This window comes from Callionymus lyra, chromosome 17 (genome assembly GCF_982586985.1).
Source record: "Callionymus lyra chromosome 17, fCalLyr1.hap1.1, whole genome shotgun sequence".
NCBI lineage: Eukaryota > Metazoa > Chordata > Actinopteri > Syngnathiformes > Callionymidae > Callionymus > Callionymus lyra.
Window position 1 is genome coordinate 21,349,518 of NC_141834.1, and position 23,818 is coordinate 21,373,335.

A 23,818-nucleotide genomic window follows, 5' to 3' on the forward strand; every position below is an offset into this window, starting at 1 on the left:
CAACGATTTCCACTGGCTGAGGCCCGGCCGAGGCAGCCTGACGGGGACCAGAGCGAGGAAACGCTGGCTCAGGAACATCTCACGAGCGTGGCGGCGACGACGTCATATCCCGAGAGGCTAACAGTCGATGAAAGACGCCGCGGCAGAAAGCGGAGGGCAGCAGATTTATGGAGGGTGGCGCTGGTTTTAAGTGCAGCCACAGGGTGAGAGGCATGACCCAGCACACGCCGCCGGCAAGAATAATAGTGATGTCACTCCGGCTGCAGCGGGAAACGATCCACGTCCATCACATGTTCTCATCACATGTTCTCATCCCATGTTCTCATCCCATGTTCTCATCACATGTTCTCATCACATGTTCTCATCCCATGTTCTCATCCCATGTTCTCATCCCATGTTCTCATCCCATGTTCTCATCACATGTTCTCATCACATGTTCTCATCACATGTTCTCATCCCATGTTCTCATCACATGTTCTCATCCCATGTTCTCATCCCATGTTCTCATCCCATGTTCTCATCACATGCTCTCATCACATGTTCTCATCACATGTTCTCATCACATGTTCTCATCACATGTTCTCATCACATGTTCTCATCCCATGTTCTCATCCCATGTTCTCATCCCATGTTCTCATCACATGCTCTCATCACATGTTCTCATCACATGTTCTCATCACATGTTCTCATCCCATGTTCTCATCACATGTTCTCATCACATGTTCTCATCCCATGTTCTCATCCCATGTTCTCATCACATGTTCTCATCACATGTTCTCATCACATGTTCTCATCCCATGTTCTCATCACATGTTCTCATCCCATGTTCTCATCCCATGTTCTCATCCCATGTTCTCATCACATGCTCTCATCACATGTTCTCATCACATGTTCTCATCACATGTTCTCATCACATGTTCTCATCACATGTTCTCATCCCATGTTCTCATCCCATGTTCTCATCCCATGTTCTCATCCCATGTTCTCATCCCATGTTCTCATCACATGTTCTCATCCCATGTTCTCATCCCATGTTCTCATCCCATGTTCTCATCCCATGTTCTCATCACATGTTCTCATCCCATGTTCTCATCACATGTTCTCATCCCATGTTCTCATCCCATGTTCTCATCCCATGTTCTCATCGAATGTTCTCATCGCATGTTCTCATCGCATGTTCTCATCCCATATTCTCATCGCATATTCTCATCCCATGTTTTCATCCCATGTTCTCATCACATGTTCTCATCCCATGTTCTCATCACATGTTCTCATCCCATGTTCTCATCCCATGTTCTCATCACATGTTCTCATCCCATGTTCTCATCACATGTTCTCATCCCATGTTCTCATCCCATGTTCTCATCCCATGTTCTCATCGCATGTTCTCATCGCATGTTCTCATCGCATGTTCTCATCGCATGTTCTCATCCCATGTTCTCATCGCATGTCCTCATCGCATGTCCTCATCGCATGTCCTCATCCCATGTTCTCATCACATGTTCTCATCCCATGTTCTCATCGCATGTCCTCATCGCATGTACTCATCGCATGTCCTCATCGCATGTTCTCATCACATGTTCTCATCCCATGTTCTCATCGCATGTTCTCATCGCATGTTCTCATCACATGTTCTCATCCCATGTTCTCATCCCATGTTCTCATCGCATGTTCTCATCGCATGTTCTCATCCCATGTTCTCATCACATGTTCTCATCCCATGTTCTCATCCCATGTTCTCATCACATGTTCTCATCCCATGTTCTCATCCCATGTTCTCATCCCATGTTCTCATCACATGTTCTCATCACATGTTCTCATCCCATGTTCTCATCACATGTTCTCATCCCATGTTCTCATCCCATGTTCTCATCCCATGTTCTCATCCCATGTTCTCATCGCATGTTCTCATCCCATGTTCTCATCCCATGTTCTCATCGCATATTCTCATCCCATGTTCTCATCACATGTTCTCATCACATGTTCTCATAAACATGTTCTCATCCCATGTTCTCATCACATGTTCTCATCCCATGTTCTCATCCCATGTTCTCATCACATGTTCTCATCGCATGTTCTCATCGCATGTTCTCATCGCATGTTCTCATCCCATGTTCTCATCCCATGTTCTCATCCCATGTTCTCATCACATGTTCTCATCGCATGTTCTCATCACATGTTCTCATCGCATGTTCTCATCACATGTTCTCATCGCATGTCCTCATCGCATGTTCTCATCACATGTTCTCATCCCATGTTCTCATCCCATGTTCTCATCCCATGTTCTCATCCCATGTTCTCATCCCATGTTCTCATCCCATGTTCTCATCCCATGTTCTCATCCCATGTTCTCATCACATGTTCTCATCCCATGTTCTCATCGCATGTTCTCATCACATGTTCTCATCGCATGTTCTCATCACATGTTCTCATCGCATGTCCTCATCGCATGTTCTCATCCCATGTTCTCATCCCATGTTCTCATCCCATGTTCTCATCCCATGTTCTCATCCCATGTTCTCATCGCAGCTCATTAGCTCACAGCGCAAATGTTGACTTTAATGGTTTTCTCAAACCACTGGAGAAACACTTTCATGCGCCGCAGAGGAAAGCGATGCCGACACCGATAATAAATAATATTACATTATACACTTTTCTTTGTTTGTTCAACAAATCCTTCTCGGACCGAAGGTTTCATTCCCAAGATCGAGTCGTCGGGAGCCTTTGCTCAGAGACGAGGCAGAAAATAGCCTTTAAATCAGATTTGATTTCCAAACAGACCCTTAAATACGTCAAAATATGCTCATGAAACGTAGTAATAACAACATATATTTAAAAAAAACATCATGAGGTCATTTTTAAATGTTACTTTGTTGTTATAGTTTCAAGTTTTAACCTTCATTTATTTTATTTTACTATTTTAAAACACATATTATTCACTTGTATTTTCTTCCAGCAGAACGACTCATTTCAAATGTTCTTTTGATTTACTTTTGTTTCTTTTATGTCATCTTTCCAACTGAAGATAAAGTTGATAACTGGGGTTTCTTTCTCGCTATAAACTTCCACGATTTGTTTTTAATTAAATTTATTTTGTTCCCAGTGTTGTAAACAAAACATAACTAACATTTCACATTTAAGAAAGAAAAAAAAGGAATGTTGACTCTGGTGTTGTGATAGTGTAGTAACAAGTATATATGTGTAGTATTGTCCAGTACTTGACTCTGGTGTTGTGATAGTGTAGTAACAAGTATATATGTGTAGTATTGTCCAGTACTTGACTCTGGTGTTGTGATAGTGTAGTAACAAGTATATATGTGTAGTATTGTCCAGTACTTGACTCTAGTGTTGTGATAGTGTAGTAACAAGTATATATGTGTAGTATTGTCCAGTACTTGACTCTGGTGTTGTGATAGTGTAGTAACAAGTATATATGTGTAGTATTGTCCAGTACTTGACTCTGGTGTTGTGATAGTGTAGTAACAAGTATATATGTGTAGTATTGTCCAGTACTTGACTCTAGTGTTGTGATAGTGTAGTAACAAGTATATATGTGTAGTATTGTCCAGTACTTGACTCTGGTGTTGTGATAGTGTAGTAACAAGTATATATGTGTAGTATTGTCCAGTACTTGACTCTGGTGTTGTGATAGTGTAGTAACAAGTATATATGTGTAGTATTGTCCAGTACTTGACTCTAGTGTTGTGATAGTGTAGTAACAAGTATATATGTGTAGTATTGTCCAGTACTTGACTCTGGTGTTGTGATAGTGTAGTAACAAGTATATATGTGTAGTATTGTCCAGTACTTGACTCTGGTGTTGTGATAGTGTAGTAACAAGTATATATGTGTAGTATTGTCCAGTACTTGACTCTAGTGTTGTGATAGTGTAGTAACAAGTATATATGTGTAGTATTGTCCAGTACTTGACTCTGGTGTTGTGATAGTGTAGTAACAAGTATATATGTGTAGTATTGTCCAGTACTTGACTCTGGTGTTGTGATAGTGTAGTAACAAGTATATATGTGTAGTATTGTCCAGTACTTGACTCTGGTGTTGTGATAGTGTAGTAACAAGTATATATGTGTAGTATTGTCCAGTACTTGACTCTGGTGTTGTGATAGTGTAGTAAAAAGTATTGTGATAGTGTAGTAACAAGTATATATGTGTAGTATTGTCCAGTACTTGACTCTGGTGTTGTGATAGTGTAGTAAAAAGTATTGTGATAGTGTAGTAACAAGTATATATGTGTAGTATTGTCCAGTACTTGACTCTGGTGTTGTGATAGTGTAGTAAAAAGTATTGTGATGGTGTAGTAACAAGTATATATGTGTAGTATTGTCCAGTACTTGACTCTGGTGTTGTAGTATTTACAGACCACAAAGTCGTAACTACTTTCATTTGTTTTCAAACCAAAATATGTCCAAACATCAGCTTTAAAAGCTGCTGGACTCACTGTATCCTCTCGTCCTCAGTCATCACTAGATTTTCCTTTTTATTTTAGCTGGAAAAACATGGTTAATTGGAGGCTGTTAATACTTGTAGATCATATTTTTTTTTCAGCAGTAGAAAAATACTCTTAGATTTAAAATATAATTAACATTATAACTGTCAAATACTTCAATTAAGAATTAAACCTTTTTTTCTTTAAAGAAGACAGTATTACTAGTTGTAAACCACTTCTCTGAAGGTACTTGAACCCAATAAAGGGTAAATGCAGTAAATACTACTCTTGGAAACGTGTGCTCCGTGTGTTGAAGTGTCACAGGAAGTACTTTCCTTTGAAAGTACAGAAGAGAACTTTTCATTCTGTCCGACAGAAGTGGTGATTGTGTCTCGTGTCCATCAATCACTGGACGCTGACAAGAGGTGGTCCTCCTGTCACTCAGCCCGCCCCCCCCACTGACCTCTGGGGGCAACATACGACCTCCAGTTCCACCTTCTGGTCCGAAGACCAGACCAGAACCAGCACTCCATCACCGGAGCGGGTCCAGTCGGCGAGTGAGTGACGTGAGGCGGGGGTGGGATTATCCCAGTGATCCCAGTGAGGGGTCTCCAGGTGGCCGGGAGGGTTTGAAAGGGTTAACCCCGGGGGACCCTCAGGAGTCCAGCGACCCGGGCCTGGCATGAGCAGGAAACCATTACAGTCGAGTGAGACGTTTATTCACCAGAATTCACTGTAGAAACTGTTGCACATTAATATGTTTATTTGTGTGTTTGTGTCTCTGTAAATGCATTTATGTACAAACCAGAGATACACAAACTTCAATATAAATAAATATAATGTTTAATTTTAGTTTTATACTTTTACTTGTAGACTTTTATATTTATTTTAGTTAATTGTTCTGTATTTATTCATCAGTTCATACATAAATGAATGATTTTGTTGATAAATAAATATAAACTAATTATTCTTTTAAAATAAAATAAACATCTTTAATAAAAAAAAAAAACAATCATAAAAAATATTATTAAAAATATTTATGTGGAGAAAAAAACTCATTTTGGTAATTACTGAACTATGAGGTAATTGAGGTAAAATTAAAATATTCTTAGATTATACATATATTTGGACACAAAATAAACACATATATTTATAAAATATCCCAAAAAAGAATAAAAAGTATATGTTGCAAAATATGTAGAATAATATTATAATATCATTTAATTATAGAAATACAATTCTGAATATTCAATCTGCATATTGTGACATAATATATGTTGAAGTAATGCAAATAAGTATTAAACTTAATCATTTTACAGAAAAAAACAAACAAAGTATATAAAGCAGAGGAAATTATTGTTATTATTTATAATCACAAAATATGATGTAAATAAACTTGGATGGAAAAAGAATATCTTAAGCTTTTTAAATATATATTTTAATAAGATGTATCCCCAAAAAATGTGTTTTAAAAGAAAATATAAAAATAATATATTCAAAAATGAACTTAAAATATTAGGAAAATATTTAAAAGTGTTTTAAAATAGAAAGAAAATATATTAAAATACTGGATACAAAAAGGTACTTTATAGAAACTAACAATATACGAATGGATGTTAATTATTTTCTTGGTGATCTCATAATCACTTCACAGCTAGCCGGGGTCGCAGGCAGCCTCGACAAGAGTCAAGTAAGTTTGTGTCTGTGATCCAAAATGGAATCAAAACACCAGAAGAATGACTTTGATTCGGAGACACAACAATTATTCTCGATGCGAGTCACGAACACGTCTCAGGACGAGTTCCTGCAGAGACTCGTCTGAGCGGACGAGTCATCGCGGGACAAAGACGACTATTAGGGAATCCTGGAAGAACCCATTATCGCTCCCACACAAGTATCTGCTGGTCACGTGACTGAAGTTCGCACCGAGGTCCGAGCCGACGACGGTCAAAGGAAATCTAGCGTTAGAAGCAGATCAAAGTTGCATTGAAAGCCAGTGAAACGAAGGTCGTGTGGAGGACGTGGAGCAGGACATGGAGCAGGACATGGAGCAGGACATGGAGCAGGACATGGAGCAGGACATGGAGCAGGACATGGAGCAGGACATGGAGCAGGACCTGGAGCAGGACGTGGAGCAGGACGTGGAGCAGGACGTGGAGCAGGACGTGGAGCAGGACGTGGAGCAGGACGTGGAGCAGGACGTGGAGCAGGACGTGGAGCAGGACGTGGAGCAGGACGTGGAGCAGGATGTGGAGCAGGACCTGGAGCAGGACCTGGAGCAGGACCTGGAGCAGGACATGGAGCAGGACGTGGAGCAGGACGTGGAGCAGGACCTGGAGCAGGACGTGGAGCAGGACGTGGAGCAGGACCTGGAGCAGGACGTGGAGCAGGACGTGGAGCAGGACGTGGAGCAGGACGTGGAGCAGCCATCATCAGACAGGTGTTCGCTCCGAGCCGTCATCTCAGGAAAGTCTGACTCACAGGAATTCCTCGCAGTAAAAGCGAAGCATCGTAATTTATTTTGTAAGAGAAAAGGAGTCGAAATCACGGGCGTTATTAAAGAAAGTCCAGCTCGTGGTGACGGAAACCTTTTGACTTTTCCAATCGCAGATGAAGCCTCGGCGTCTGGATCCAGGAGGCTCTTCCAGCCCAGCTGCTCCCGCTGAGGCGCCGCCATGGAAAGTTCTGAGGGAGTAATATGTGGTTCTGATGACACGCCGCGGGACCGAATGTGCATTAGTTGCAAAATGCGTCCAAACTAAACTGGAAGGTTTGGAATAATGAAAATGTCAGTAAATATCTGCTGGTGCGGTCGCTCTTGAAACTGGTCCTGGACTTGAATGAGACTCACGAGCGGAGTTATGAGACCAAACCACCAGAGTCGCTTAATAACATCACGTTCTGACTCGATCTTTATCCTTTTCTTCATCGCTCTTGACGGCTGTGAATCTGCTCTATGTTTGTTCTACTGAAGAACTTCTGCTGGAAACTTCTTTCATTATTGTATTTTGATTTTAAACAGTTTTTTTTTTTTTTAAATATTGCAAAAAAAATCTACTTTTCTCTCAGTCCATATAATTATTACAGTAATATAATCCCTTTTTATGATCTTTATTTAAAATCGTATTATTACTATTATTAATGTAATTGTATTGACATTTAAATATTTGTGAAAAAGTGACATTACAAAAAAGATAGTATTACAAATTTTATACACATAACATCCTGTAAAACATGGAAAGAAAATAACTTGGTTTCAAATATATATTTGTTTCTTTTCTTTTCTTTTTCTTTCGTTAAATGAAAATATGTAATCATGCTTTATACTTGTTTTTACATTAAATAGTATCTTAAGTAGGTTTTAGCAAAGTTTCTATCAATATCCAAATGTTCTGTTTTTCAAAAATTCTCATCAAACCATTTTATTTTTAAAACCGTGATTTATTTTTTTAATTAAACTTTATTTCGCAATATTTTTTTCACAATTTTTATTTATTTGTTGTATTGTATGTTTCAATTATTTCACAGTAACTATTGTAAAATGATGTATTACTTAATTTTTTAAAACTTTTTTTCAGTAAACGTGGAAAAAAAGAACTTGGTTTCAAATACATTCTTTTTTCGTTCAATGTTCATTATAATCAATTGATTTGTTGCTTTACATTTTTATTTTCTACTAAATTTAAAAGTTCAACAGTGAATCTGAAGTCTTTTGTAAAATTGTATGAAAGTCCATAACTTCTGTATTTCAAAATATCTGATCAAACCCTTTTATTTTTAACGTTACTTTTGAACTTATCATTTAATATTGTTTATTTATATATATTTTTCCCAGATTTATCCATAATTCAACATCAATTCTATTTCCCTTTTGTTTTCTCTGAATAATTGATAGTATTTTCTCCACTGATCGTCCCAGACGCGTCACGTGACTTCAACTATTTCAAGGATGTGTCAGCGTTGGCTCGAGAAAGTCTCGACTGGAGACCAGAATCCAGACGTTCCTCCGTGTTCCCGGTGTCGACTCGAGTCATTCATCAAAGAACAGAACCTTCATTGAGGGCCAGACCCACCAGCAGATCCTCAACATGTTTTACATTTCCAGAGATTACACGTCCAGGCTTTTATCTCCAGATTCCAGGACCCGAGTGTTCAGGATTCCTCACGGAACCGCCGACTCCGGGTCCAAACAGTGAGAGACGAAGTGAAGCGACTTCACAGAGCGTCGACCACAACAATGGCGTAAACACGGATCAGACTCGCCGGAGATAAAAACGACAACAAAACGTTCCTAACATTCTTTCACCTGATTGGTCGACGCGCAGCTGCCGTGGTTACTGCGAGCGGTCCAGCTAATTGTTTCAGTCAAGAACCTTCTGGACCGAGAATAGATCAACTTCTACAACTTCTCTGAGTCCAGACGAACCCTTGATGATCGGTGAAGGAGGAGGAGAGTCTGAGCTCTTTGTTGGACTCTCACTCCACGACGATGAGAAATGAAGCGAGAACACTGAGCTGTTTGTCTCATTAAGAAGCAGAGAATTCATCGGTTCTTAAGAGATGTTTTGAGACCAACTCTGACCACAAAGACCTTCTTCTTCTTCTTACGTCTGAAGAAAGATCCCAAATATTTGCTGCTTCATTAAAGTTTACCAAAGAATAAGATTCTTAAAGCTAATTACTGTAAGACCAAACTATTAAACGAGTATAATTAAAAATATAAAGAGTGATTTGATGTAGTTGAACCATAACTATTGTCCGCCATTACTTCTGAACGATGTATATAAATACTTATAATCGCTGTACAAATATTATTATCGTATACTCAAGAACCTATTTACGCTACAAAAAGGATTATCGTGCATCAACATCGTATTCTTCTCAGTAAAGAGTAGTCTTATGTAGATTATCGTACAAGTACGATTATAGTACAAATGCAATAATTATCGTACTGTTCGGAGTGTGATACTATGTGTGTGTACGATACTCGTCATCAAAATGCCACAATTATTGTACATTGTAATATAATGTACAATATTTGGCCAAAAAAATAACATTATCTCGTGCCTCAGTACAAAGTAGTTGTATTTAGTTGTAGTTGTACAAGTATTATATTGACAAATTCAATAATTATCGTACTGTTCGGAGTGTGTACGATACCTATAAAAATGCCAATATTATTGTACATAGAGCAATACAATGTACAATATATTGCGTAAAAGAACCATTATCTCGTGCCTCGGTACAAAGTAGATGTATGACGACAAGTGTACAAATACAATAATTATTATTATAATCATACAGATACATTGTTTAGAGGCTGGTACAATGTATACGTATGATAGTTATCGTAAAAATATGATCATTCTTGTACACATCGTACAGCAGGGAGTAAAATGTAGATTTGCAGTACTTAGCGTACAAAAACGATTATTGTGTGGCTACATCGTATACTCCTCAGTACTAAGTATTACCAGTATTAGCTTTATGACCATAACCTTGAAAAAGATCGTCATAAAGATGCAATAATTATCGTACTGTTCGGAAGCTGAATAAAAGGAGGTTTACGATACTTAGCATACAAACGTGATAATAGTGTACATCGTATCCTCCTCAGTACAACGTAGTATTATAAAGTGTAGCGTAGGAAGAGGATTATTGTCGGATTATATAGAGGTTAGTTGTACAATTGCAATCATATTTGTACAACTACATCGTAAACAGAGCAATATGATGCAAGTGTACAATAAAAAATAATTAAAGTATTTGTAAATCGTGGGCGATTATCGTACCAACATGATTATAGTACAAATGCAATAATTATCGTATGGCCCTGTAGATCAAGCTATACAATAAATATGTACGATATCTATCGAACAATTGCGATAATCGTTACACACACTATACAGATTGCGATATGATTTAAGTGTACGATACAAAGCGTAAACGATTATCCTGTTTCAACGCCGTATCATCAGTACGAACATCGATTATCGTAAAAACTCTACGATCGTACAAAGTCTCTTGACGCGCCTCAGCGTCCAGACCTTCACCTCCGATCAACTACAAGCGTCCGAACACGTTTGCGAGTCAATTAAAATTCCGAGCAGGTCGGGTCGACCCAGTGGACGCCACTTACGATAATAAATCCATCTCCGCACACGAGTGTGACACAAATCCAATAAATCCCCCTTCAAAGAAAACAGAGCCGCCGAAGGATTCGCTCACAGCTGTGGCAACAAGAGCTCGATCCGAGGCGAGCGACGCCATCGTGATCCAGACGAACCAACGACTAACAATAAACAGGTTTCACTTCCTGTGCTCTCTTGACGGACAGATGGACGGACGGAGACGTCTCCTGGCGAACATCAGAGGCAGAGAAGAAGAGGGTGAACGTGAGGAAGAAGAGGATGAAGATGGAATTCCACGGCACACTGGGATCTGGCTGAAGGCCAGCGAGGTAACGAGTTCATGTTTTCGTACCAACAAACCGAACCCGGACCTGCGAAGATCGAATCATTGTTCGTAGATTTACGCTTTATTAAAGGATTTCTTTCTTACGAACGTGTTGACGTCTCAGATCAAAGGTGGAATTTCTCTCTTGTGCAACTGTTAGTGTAGCTGTTAAGAATCAATAGATGATCGATCAATACAAGTAGGTTCTGATGAACAGTAGACAGGATGAAGGGCCACGTCAACCCTCATAAATATATGGATTTATTTAATAGAATTTGGTTTAAAAAACAAAAAAATTAAAAGGTATTTATTTTCTCACATAACAAATGAAGTTAAATAGTAACTCAATAGTAAACTTAACGTGTTATATTTGATACATTATCTTGTACTTAAAGCAACAACATGTTAAAACTATTTTTTTTAAATAAAAAAGATTTCGGTTCTGTTTTTATTGGTTTTCTCACGACTTGCACAGCAGACCTTTTTGTCGGCCATATTTTCTACCCACATGACCACCAGACCGTCGGTCCGAGATGGCGGTTGCGTTTGTTTCCATCATGATTGAGATACTAAAAACGTGTTTTAAGCTTCCAGGGATAGAAACCTGATCAAGTAAAAGTCTAACGGTGGGCGGAGCCAAAATTAATATCTTCATTTTTCAAGCTCAAGGCAACTAAAGATATTGTCGTCTATTCTAGTAATGATTCTTCTTGGACAGGAAGTTCTTAAAAACAGCAAGAATTACACTAAAATGTCCAGTTTGGAGTTTGATTAATCATGTCTTAATACTTAATGATCGTATTTCTAGTCTTGAGTTGGTTTTATTTGAAGATAAATCGACAAAAACCCGACAAATACTTGTGAAAAATGCTAGGATGACGAAGCACGTTTATGTCTTTGGCTCAGTTTCACTTGCTGTGTTCGGTCAAAACAAACACTTGTTGTTGCGTAAACGCACAACAACCTTGAGTCTAAACCATCCAAGAGCTCGGCGTATACACACAACAAACACACCCCTGCAGACAACACACACACAGATGCGGTCGCACACCTGTCCGGACCTCGCTGTGGTTCTGGTGCACACGACCACCCTGTCGTGGTCGCACATGTGTCACCACAACGAAGACCCTCCAGAGGTCCTCGGGACGAGACCGAGGTTCTCCGGCAGGAGCGACGCTCGCCGAGACTGACAGGGTTGCGTGTTTGAAACCCGCTCTGTAAACACAGGAGGGTTAAAAACAACTTTTGTGGAGCCACAACTGGAACCAGATGGTTCTGGTGCTCGGATCCAGAGCCTGAGAACGGACGAGCGTCTGCGTCTCACAAGTGTGTCGTGATGCGACTCTTCGTTTTTACACACCGTTGTGTTGCATGACGCACACTATAGAACAGCAACACAAAACAAACACAATAAACGACTTCTCTGGTTTAAGAATTGTTTGCTCGTTGAAACATTTCTGGTCAAAAAATCTTGTTATTAAAAAACTATAGCAAATATTTTTGTCAGTTTTGATTGTTTATGTTGTTTTTGTTGTTTCTTTTGTTCTTCTGCAGCGGTGAGAGGCCATACAAGTCACTCAACCTACCTGGATCTAGACTAGAGCCAAACATGTGGTATTTTTTGTAATATTCTCATCATAAACTGTACAATAACATGTCTATTAAAGTAATTTTGAAGTAAATTGTACAAATGTTAACCTAAAATAAGCCTATTTTCATATTTTATTATACATATAGTTTAAACGTATCTTACTTAGCTCTGTATAACAATGTTTTTTTTTGTTATTGTCACAGTATATAATGGGGCACCTTAGGAGATTGAATTTGCCATCACGGCTCTAGATGCTGCTCCACCTCTTTTTGAACATTTTCGTGATCACGATCCAACTTTTTACAACATTCACAAAAAACACAATTACAGTGCGGCTCGGGGGCCACATGTGGACCTTTGAATGTATTTATGCGGACCTCATGAGATCAAAGTACGATCAGGTAGAAATTCCTTAGAAAGCCAACTCGTATTTCTTTTATATATTTCAACATAAGACTACAATATGAAATATTTTTTTATTTTAGGCCTTTTCCTCCTTTTTTCCTTCTTTTTTAATTAAAGATTATTATTTTTTTCGTTATATCATATTTAATCTTACATTTTTAAATGTATCTTATTCAGCTTTGTTATAAAATGTCATAACAACATGTAGTTTTTGTAAATAGTGATCGAGGTTTTGTACTTTCCATTGGTTGACGGCCCCTCAGAGCAGTCACATGACGTGGCCCCTGATCGAGACCCTGACACTGATCACCTTCAACATCTTCTCAAACCTTCCCTCGATCATCGACGTCCATCTAGTACTTGTTACGACCTTAAACTACTTTGTGTAGAATGAATATTACAAGTAGAACTTTTGTGTTTTTAATATAAACGTTTGTATTAACGTTTGTATTTTCATAAATATTTCCAAGTTCATCGGCTCCTCAACATGGTAACATCCTGACGGGTTCGATTCCCTCACAGACGGAGCCGAGATAGCATCGGACGCCTCGTTCAGGTTTCCTCGCTCTGGCGTCCATTGTTTAGCTCGCCCCCCCGCGGTGAGCGTCACCCCAGTTCAGGTGGCGTTTGAAGAAAGAGAGACGAGAGACGCCGTCATCGGATCGAGTCTCAAGGATGTCAACAGATCCGTGGGTTTGGAACTCGCAGAAAATATTCGATTGTTCGCTCGTGAATCTGTCGTGTTAATATATTAACTTGTATTTCTAAGCTTCTATGGAATCTTTTTTTTTCTAATTGACTACTAGGAACATGTTTGAATAACAAAAAAAGAAAAAAGATATGATTCAAAATAATAAAACTCACAATATATCTCTTTATACACGTATCATTATCGTAACGATTTTAAAGTTACACAGAAGTTGAATTATTAGAACTTATATGTCCAAACATCAGGTTTAGGAGCCGTTTGACTGTATCCTCTTGTCCTCAGTCGTCGCTGGGTAGCAACAAAATGAAAGAAAATATCGTATTTTACAACTCGATAAAGATCTGATAAATATCAAAACAGTACTTCGAAAAAAATATGGATGTATCAGTGTATACATTTTTTTTATAACTAATACTTAAGCACAAAATAAACCAAATAAATTATAAAGAAAATGTTTTTGTTATTGTTTTCTATCAAATAAAAGTGATTTTTGATGATTATTATTAAAGCCAGACTGAAGCAATAAACTGAACCTTGCGTGACACGTTTAAAAGTATTTTCTCAGGTTGAAACTATCTTTAAAACTGCAATATTTTGTCACATGTACTGCAGGAAAGTGAGTACAACATGTTGAACTGGGACAAAGTCAGGAGGAAAGTGAAGGATGTCAAGTGTAAACTTGACGAGGAGATTCTGGAAAATATGCAATTATAGCGTGTTTGTTGACTTGAGTGGCAGTGAGTCACATCGAGTCATACTTTTTATAATAATACACTTGACTCACAAGAAGCAGGAATTACAATAATACATATTTTCAATGCCAGGAAATACTTTTCTTCCAACTCTGTTTATAGGCGGAATAAAAAAAACCAGACATTTTTCACAACGTTTCCGATCGTCGGGATCGAAGCCGTGACCAGATCCGAACCCAGAACCAGAAGCTTGTGACTCCGACTCACGACCTGAGCCCAGATTAGAAGAGGATGGAACAGAAAAGGCTGATAATCCACGGAGAATGTGCCACCTAGAGAGCAGCTGTCGCCTCAGACGGGACCTGGACGAACCTGCTGGAGGAGCAGAATTCCGACACAGTTGCGTGTCGGCAGCTGAGTCCACGGTTGTCGTCGCACACGGAACCGACTACACAATTACATTCAGTCGTCAAGAGTTTCATTCAGCAGAGTCAAACCTATTTAGAGATTCATATTTTTACCCACAATGCAAGTTGACTGAAAGTATGAACCGGTATTTAAAAATGGATCCTGGAAGAAACAGACAGCCAGTGAAGATCGGGGGAATGTGAGTTCTTCTACTAGAGCATGTAGCTTCGTGTCACAAGTTGTGTGCGAGTGAGATCAGTGCCTTAAATATAAAACTTTTTTTAATGTACTTCCTTTAATGAAGCTTTAAAATCGTTTTTCTAATTTTGTCATTTCTTTTGTAGAAATAAACGTTTCCTGTCTCATCATGTGTTTAATAAAATACAAATATATTTTGGATGTTTTTATCATATATAATGGGTTTTAATCCGTCTGCAGTATGTATGAAAAAAAACACTTCAAAATCAATTTGGATAAACATTAATAAAACTTAACTTGAGTTTTTCTAGTCAAAACAATATAGAAAAAATACGAATTTTCTTTTTTTTTTTAAATGAAACATTAAATAATAATAATTATTTTAACCTTCGTTTTAACTTCTTTTTTTATGTGCATTTGAAGTATTGCTCAAAATAATTGTGAAACAATTCTTGAAAAAGGTGATTTTTTTCAACTTTATCTGATAACATTATGGTATATTTTAACTTCAACTTGTTTTGACTATAACTTGAAACAAATTGGAGAAAATTCAAAACACAAAAACTTTAAAAACCTTTGGTTTTTTTTATACAAATATGATAAAATACAAACATGATAAAATAATAATGTAAAATTATATTTTCTATCTTTTATATTGACTTAAAATCATGTTTTTGTTGAGTTTTGCTCAAAATAATGGTTAAAAGAAAAATGTTTTTATAAATTAAACATTGCGGGTGATGACGTAGCGTGTGCGGGTGTAGCGTGTGCGGGTGTAGCGTGTGCGGGTGTAGCGTGTGCGGGTGTAGCGTGTGCGGGTGAAGCGTGTGCGGGTGAAGCGTGTGCGGGTGAAGCGTGTGCGGGTGAAGCGTGTGCGGGTGAAGCGTGTGCGGGTGAAGCGTGTGCGGGTGAAGCGTGTTCGGGTGTAGCGTGTGCAGGTGAAGCGTGTGCAGGTGAAGCGTGTGCAGGTGAAGCGTGTTCAGGTGAAGCGTGTTCAGTTGAAGCGTGTTCAGGTGAAGCGTGTGCAGGTGTAGCGTGTGCAGGTGTAGCGTGTGCAGGTGAAGCGTGTTCAGGTGAAGCATGTTCAGGTGAAGCGTGTTCAGGTGAAGCATGTCATCTGTCTGTGGACGACGAGGAATTATCTCCAGTGGAGGGAAATCACTGTAATCCTGCCTCATGGGACGAGCAGGTCAACCCTCATGTCAGATGGAATCAGGATCAAGTGTCTGGACGAGGAGGCCCAGTGACAGTGACCGTGAGGAGGAGATGAACTGGTGGGTGAGGGAGGAGGAGGAGGAGATGAACTGGTGGGTGAGGGAGGAGGAGGAGGAGATGAACTGGTGGGTGAGGGAGGAGGAGGAGGAGATGAACTGGTGGGTGAGGGAGGAGGAGGAGGAGATGAACTGGTGGGTGAGGGAGGAGGAGGAGGAGATGAACTGGTGGGTGAGGGAGGAGGAGGAGGAGAGGAACTGCTGGGTGAGGGAGGAGGGGGAGGGAGGTTGAGGAGGAGGCGAACTGTGGGTGAGGGAGGTGTGGGAGGTGGAGGAGGTTGAGGGAGGAGGAGGAGAAGGGAGGGAGGAGGCGATGAACTGTGGGTGAGGGAGGTGGAGGAGGGTGAGGGAGGAGGAGGAGGGTGAGGGAGGTGGAGGAGGGTGAGGGAGATGAACTGTGGGTGAGGGAGGAGGGAGGAGGGAGGAGGAGGAGGGAGGGGGGTGAGGGAGGAGGGTGAGGGAGATGAACTGCGGGTGAGGGAGGAGGGTGAGGGAGGAGGGTGAGGGAGGAGGGAGGAGGGTGAGGGAGGAGGAGGAGGGTGAGGGAGATGAACTGTGGGTGAGGGAGGAGGGTGAGGGAGGAGGGAGGAGGAGGAGGGAGGGGGGTGAGGGAGGAGGGTGAGGGAGATGAACTGCGGGTGAGGGAGGAGGGTGAGGGAGGAGGAGGAGGAGGGAGGAGGAGGAGGAGGGAGGAGGAGGAGGAGGGAGGAGGGTGAGGGAGGAGGGAGGAGGGTGAGGGAGATGAACTGTGGGTGAGGGAGGAGGGTGAGGGAGGAGGAGGGAGGAGGAAGAGGGTGAGAGAGATGAACTGTGGGTGAGGGAGGAGGGTGAGGGAGATGAACTGTGGGTGAGGGAGGAGGGTGAGGGAGGAGGGTGAGGGAGGAGGAGGGAGGAGGAGGGTGAGGGAGGAGGGTGAGGGAGGAGGGTGAGGGAGGAGGGTGAGGGATGAGGGGGGTGAGGGAGGTGGAGGTGGGAGGAGGGTGAGGGAGGAGGGTGAGGGAGGAGGGTGAGGGAGGAGGAGGGAGGAGGAGGGAGGAGGAGGAGGAGGGAGGAGGGGGGGAGGCGACAGGTGGTTGACAACTTAAAGAGAAAGACGCTCGTCATCCACTTACAGAGCGTCTGTCTCTCCAGGATCCAGGAGATAATCCTGGAGCAGCAGGAGGACGAGGTCGAGTTGAGAAGCTTCAACATGTTCAAGTGTCTTCAGGCTGTTGTTACAGAAGCTTCATGATCAAGACTCTCTGTGTCTCACATCAGTATCACCATCGACGTGCAGCGGCTCGTGTCGTTCATCACATTAAAGTTCAAGTGACTTCATTCAATGAAAGCTTCTGTGAGACGATGATGATTTACGGCTTAATGGCTTCAGCAGACCAGGGTTATTTTGGTGAAGCTACGAGTGAAGCTACGAGTGAAGCTACGACTGAAGCTACGACTGAAGCTACGAGTGAAGCTACGAGTGAAGCTACGACTGAAGCTACGACTGAAGCTACGACTGAAGCTACGAGTGAAGCTACGACTGAAGCTACGACTGAAGCTACGACTGAAGCTACGACTGAAGCTACGAGTGAAGCTACGAGTGAAGCTACGAGTGAAGCTACGAGTGACGCTACGAGTGAAGCTACGAGTGACGCTACGAGTGAAGCTACGAGTGACGCTACGAGTGAAGCTACGAGTGAAGCTACGAGTGAAGCTACGAGTGAAGCTACTGACTTGAGTTAGTGAGAGAGACACACACTCACACTCACACTCACACTCACACTCACACTCACACACAGAACCACAAACTGAACTTCAAGTTGAACTAAAGTGTGTGTGTGTGTTGTTGTGATGTGTGACTCTATTGTATCATCAGTGTGTGTGTTGTTGTTGTGATGTGTGACTCTATTGTATCATCAGTGTGTGTTTGTTGTTGTGATGTGTGACTCTTTTGTATCATCAGTGTGTGTTTGTTGTTGTGATGTGTGACTCTATTGTATCATCAGTGTGTGTGTGTGTTGTTGTGATGTGTGACTCTATTGTATCATTAGTGTGTGTGTGTTGTTGTGATGTGTGACTCTATTGTATCATCAGTGGGTGTTGTTGTGATGTGTGACTCTATTGTATCATCAGTGTGTGTGTGTTGTTGTGATGTGTGACTCTATTGTATCATCAGTGTGTGTGTGTGTTGTTGTGATGTGTGACTCTATTGTATCATCAGTGTGTGTGTGTTGTTGTGATGTGTGACTCTATTGTATCATCAGTGTCTGTTGTTGTGATGTGTGACTCTATTGTATCATCAGTGTGTGTGTGTGTTGTTGTGATGTGTGACTCTATTGTATCATCAGTGGGTGTGTGTTGTTGTGATGTGTGACTCTATTGTATCATCAGTGTCTGTTGTTGTGATGTGTGACTCTATTGTATCATCAGTGTGTGTGTGTGTTGTTGTGATGTGTGACTCTATTGTATCATCAGTGTGTGTGTGTTGTTGTGATGTGTGACTCTATTGTATCATCAGTGTCTGTTGTTGTGATGTGTGACTCTATTGTATCATCAGTGTGTGTGTGTGTTGTTGTGATGTGTGACTCTATTGTATCATCAGTGGGTGTTGTTGTGATGTGTGACTCTATTGTATCATCAGTGTGTGTGTGTTGTTGTGATGTGTGACTCTATTGTATCATCAGTGTGTGTGTGTGTTGTTGTGATGTGTGACTCTATTGTATCATCAGTGTGTGTGTGTTGTTGTGATGTGTGACTCTATTGTATCATCAGTGTCTGTTGTTGTGATGTGTGACTCTATTGTATCATCAGTGTGTGTGTGTGTTGTTGTGATGTGTGACTCTATTGTATCATCAGTGTGTGTGTGTTGTTGTGATGTGTGACTCTATTGTATCATCAGTGTGTTTGTGTTGTTGTGATGTGTGACTCTATTGTATCATCAGTGTGTGTGTGTGTTGTTGTGATGTGTGACTCTTGTATCATCAGTGTGTGTGTGTTGTTGTGATGTGTGACTCTATTGTATCATCAGTGTGTGTGTTGTTGTGATGTGTGACTCTATTGTATCATCAGTGTGTGTGTTGTTGTGATGTGTGACTCTATTGTATCATCAGTGTGTATATCTGTTGTGTGACTCTATTGTATCATCAGTGTGTGTGTTGTTGTGATGTGTGACTATTGTATCATCAGTGTGTGTGTGTATGTGTGTGTCTCAAGTTAAAGTCGTATCAACAACGAGTGAATCAGTGACAGTTGGTAGGAACAGGCAGAAACCTGGAGCAGAACGAGACTCAGACACTATTGAAAAAGGTGGAAAAAGACAGTGTTGTGTTGATCTATGGAGAGTCTTGATCGTAATCATAACCCGGAATCTAACCCTCAACTCCACAAAAAAAGGCTCCAATCCTGCTGAGCTGGTGAGTGAAGGTGTCGCAGTAAAAATCAAAAGTTCAGTAAAATATAAACTATAATCCACAAACAAACACAATCATGACCACAAATCATCAGGAAACCAAGATCCTGCTCCACATGCGTGTTGCGTGTGTTTGCGGCTCACGCTCACATGTTTTCAATCATCCGTGTGCGGCTGCCTCGCCTTGCTCAAGGACACCAGGAGGCCCAATAAAACAAAGTGACAGAACAAAGTGACAGAACACAGTAACCCGCAGGTCTTTGTGGCAGTTTGTCGCGAAGACTCTGTTGCTTCTCAGCGGAGCTGCCACTGTGCAGCATCAGCCCCGCGGATCCAGTTCACGAGCGACACGAGTACTTACCGATGCAGGCGTGGACTCGCACCGACAGCTGTGTGCGGAGGATGACGCTGTGTTTCTTGCCTCTCCTGCGGAGAAACAACAACGTTAGGACAAGATAGAAATCTTCATTAAACTACTGGTGGATTTAAATTGTACTTTTGAAACGATACCAATGTTTAAACTTTCTGTAAAATAGGAAAATGTACAAACTTTGTCCAAAAACTTGTACTATCTACATTTTTGCAACAAAAAGGTACATTTTAAAAATGTTGTGCATTGGCTTTGAATACATTGAAAAAATATAGATATCGCAATATTGTCACGTGCTATATGTATCGAAAAACGTGCGATAAATTATAATTTATTTTTAACATTTTTTTTGTCAATTTGTACTTCTATGTCTCGTTGTTGTTTACGTCTCCGTCCGTCTGTGAACTGTGCGGCGCAGCTTGTTAGGCTCGGTTGCCATAGCGATGAGTCTTTCCGTCGCACTGACTTAGCTCAGTATATACAGTGAAGTAATACTAATTTATTAGCGCTACTTATTCACGAGCTAGGCTACATTTTTAGGTGAAGGAAAAAATATCGCAATACCATCGATATCGCAACTCAAGACACCAATATATCGAATATCGTGAAGCTCTTCTTTGAATATTCTGTCTTTGTCGTTGTTCTGTCAGTAATCATTTTGGGGGAAATTATGTCTGCGTCATCATGGACTTTGACGGCAGAGTTAGATTAACATGTTTGTGAAGAAAAATAAAACACAAACAAGACGATGCAACAACAAAAACGTGTCCATTTCTGTCAGTACTGGTACCATCGTGGTATTGGTTCACATCCCTGATCATCCAAGTGTTTGCTCGTTAACATGTGATGGTATTTTTTATTGAATTAAAAAAGGTTGATTCAATCAAAAACATAATTTCAATGATGAAAAGCAAAACAGTTGCTTTAATTCAATTAAAAAGAGTTAATTCCATCAAAAAACTAACTTTGCTTCAGTCAAAAAAAAGTATTTTCAATTTAAAAATGTTGTTTTAATCAAAAATAAATGTTAATTCACTCAAAATAAACTTTTATGAGATTGAAAGTGTTGTTTTTGATTTGACTAACTTTCTTTTGATCGACTCGTAAAGAAACAAAACGACTCTTGTAAAAACAAGACAAAAGAAAGATGTTAGAAAACAACAACAACAACACACTGAAGACACAATACTTTAGTTTAATTGATTCTAGTTTTAATAAATAACGATTAAAGTGAAGTTTACTGGACTGAAGTAGTACAAGTTTAGTTTGTCTTGAAACAAGTTACCAAGTTAACTAAAAGTTGACCTGGTTAGAGTGTGACAGGAACCATCATCGTTCATAGTGTTGATGTGTTAGATTCTCTCATGAACATCAACTACACACATGTGGTCTTCAGCCCCTCACAGTAGTCTGGGGGTCACACACGAGGGTCTCCATGTATGCGAGCGACTCCGGGGTCAGTTCCGCCTCCACCGCGTTAATGGAGACATTTGAAAGGACGCATCAGCAGCTGTCAGTGTTTGAGTGACGGAGCAACAAAGACAACCTTTCAAAGTCCACGTGTTGAGAAAAGAGATTTAATTATTTATTTATGTGACGATTTTAACCGTTTTGTTCTTTAGTTGAAAAGATATTTGTTGTTGTTGTTGTTTAGAGGAGGTTTATTATTACAATTTATTACAGTCATACTGACGCTAAAAACTGCCTTATAACGAGTAATAACTGGTTAAAACATAAGTAATAAGCACTTTAATACGTGAATAAAGTCTATATTTATGAAAGTATATTGAAGGGTTGAATTTAACATTTTGATATAAAGGAATTTTTTTAGCACTAAATTATTTTTTAATAATTAAATTAAATAGGTTCTGTATTGAACATTTAATTTAAAAAAAATAGTAATTATAAATGTATGAATACACAAATAGTTTAATTTTTAATAATTAAAAAATACATTTCTATAAATAAAATATTTGTAATGACATGTATAAACGTTGGTATAATAGAGTCAAAAGTTAAATATTTAATTGAAAATATATAATTATTTTGAATTTAATTTTTTAAATTTAAAAACTTTAGGAGTAAAAAAACTATTCATTTATTGAGAATATTAAAAAAAATTGTTTTATTAAAACCTAAAACTAAACAATTGAACATTTAATAGATTCATTATGAAACGATTAATATATTAACTATTTAATTAAATGATTAAAATAAAAAAAAATTCAACCTTGTAATATATACATTTTTGAATTTAATTATAAAAAAAAAATCAAAATCATTCAATTATTAAAATTTCATTTAAAAAATAATAAATTATCAATTAAAAAATGCTTTAAATACAATATTTCAATAACAGGAATATTTTTGTTTATATCATTTAGATTTTCTGTGTTTTTTTGAGGGAAACATGGATCTTTACACTGAACACCAAGTCTGGTTCTTTGAAGGTTTCTGCCTCCAATAAGTGACTTTTTCTTTCGCAGTAAAACTGCATAAATCACCGTTAAAAATGAAAATATTTCCAGCTCTTGTTTCCTCTTCCCTGTCATCACAGCCTCGGCTTGACAGTCTGGGATTTCCAAACATCCCACATATCTAGTCGGGATCACGGCGGGGGAGATTTTATGGACTCTCCCCCCCTTCCTCCCCCCTCCTCCCCCCTCCTCCCCCTCATAATTCAGCGCTGACAAATAAGCTTTTATGCTTCCTCCAAGATGGCCGACTCCTTCTTCCACCTGGCGCCGCTCCAGCGCTCGACGGTGACTCAGGAATATTCCTGAGAGTCACGATCACGTGATGAGGTCCAGGATCAGGACCGAGGTCCGGTAACCGGAGCCGCGTCGTCAGGAGTCGTTTTTCCGCCGCCGCCGACCCCGAGGCCGTTCGGGCCGACCTGCTCATTATCACATTAAACCGACGCCGACATACGTGCGTTCGCTCGGCAATTAAAGGAGAAAAAAGTGCTCCCGGCTCAGACGGCTCGTAAAAAGGTGGAGCCCAGAGATACTTAAATAATCCGCCTTCTAGTAAACGCTGGAGAAAAGTCTCCGTGATGATGTCGGTCAAACCTGTACCTGACGTTACTGATTATTCCTCGTCGTCGCGGTGAAGCAGACGCTCGTAAACATGTCAGAAGACGCTCAGCCTCAGACGTACTTCAACATGGTTCTTGAGCAGCGCAGGGATGTGAACCCGCACACACACTTCAAACATGGTGTGTAGTTCCTCTGCTGACTCAGCACTTTAGGTTCATTAATGAGCTTTAAAATAAACATTTTACTGTCGTGACACTTGGTTATTATTGTTCACAGCAGAAACTACATGTTGGTCTGAGTGCTTTTGTGCGTTTCTTTGTTGGGTTGTGTATTGTGTTGAGGTAGTGTGTGGGTTTTTTTCTTTGTAGAGTTAGTCTGTGTGCTTTTGTGTTGGTTTTTTTTGTGTAGCATTGATGTTGGGTGTGTGTAGTTCTGTGTTTGAGTGTTGTGTTTGTCCTTGTTAGATTGTAAAAGTGTAAGATTGTAAAAGTGTTAAGGTGTCACATTGTAAAGTTGTAAGAAGGAAATTGTAAAAAATTGTCAACTGTAAAGTTGACGAGCAGAAAATTGTAGGATTGTAATTGTTCGTTTTTGAGATTTTTAATTAAAAAAAAATAAGATTGGAAAGTTGTAGGATTATAAAATTACAAGATTGTAAATTCGTAAAACTGTAAAGTTGTAAAGTTTTAAAATGGTAAGATTGTAAAGTTCTAAGATTATAAAATTGTAAAATTGTAAAGTTGTAAGTTTGAAAAGTTGAAGATTGTAAACGTGTGAGATTGTAAATGTGTGAGATTGAAAAGTTGTAAGATTGTAAAATGATAAGATTGTAAAATTGTAAAGTTGTA

General features: G+C 39.8%; 1 protein-coding gene across 3 annotated transcripts in view; it reads right to left on the reverse strand.

The window, feature by feature from the left end:
- The window catches only part of fhod3b (formin homology 2 domain containing 3b), a 105,979-nt gene that overhangs the window by 68,413 nt on the left and 13,748 nt on the right, over positions 1-23,818 (reverse strand). For all 3 annotated transcript variants that reach the window (XM_087812312.1, XM_087812311.1, XM_087812313.1), the window contains exon 3: positions 19,924-19,988. In XM_087812312.1, the coding sequence (XP_087668438.1) occupies positions 19,924-19,988 (65 nt within the window). The remainder of the gene's footprint in view (positions 1-19,923; positions 19,989-23,818) is intronic.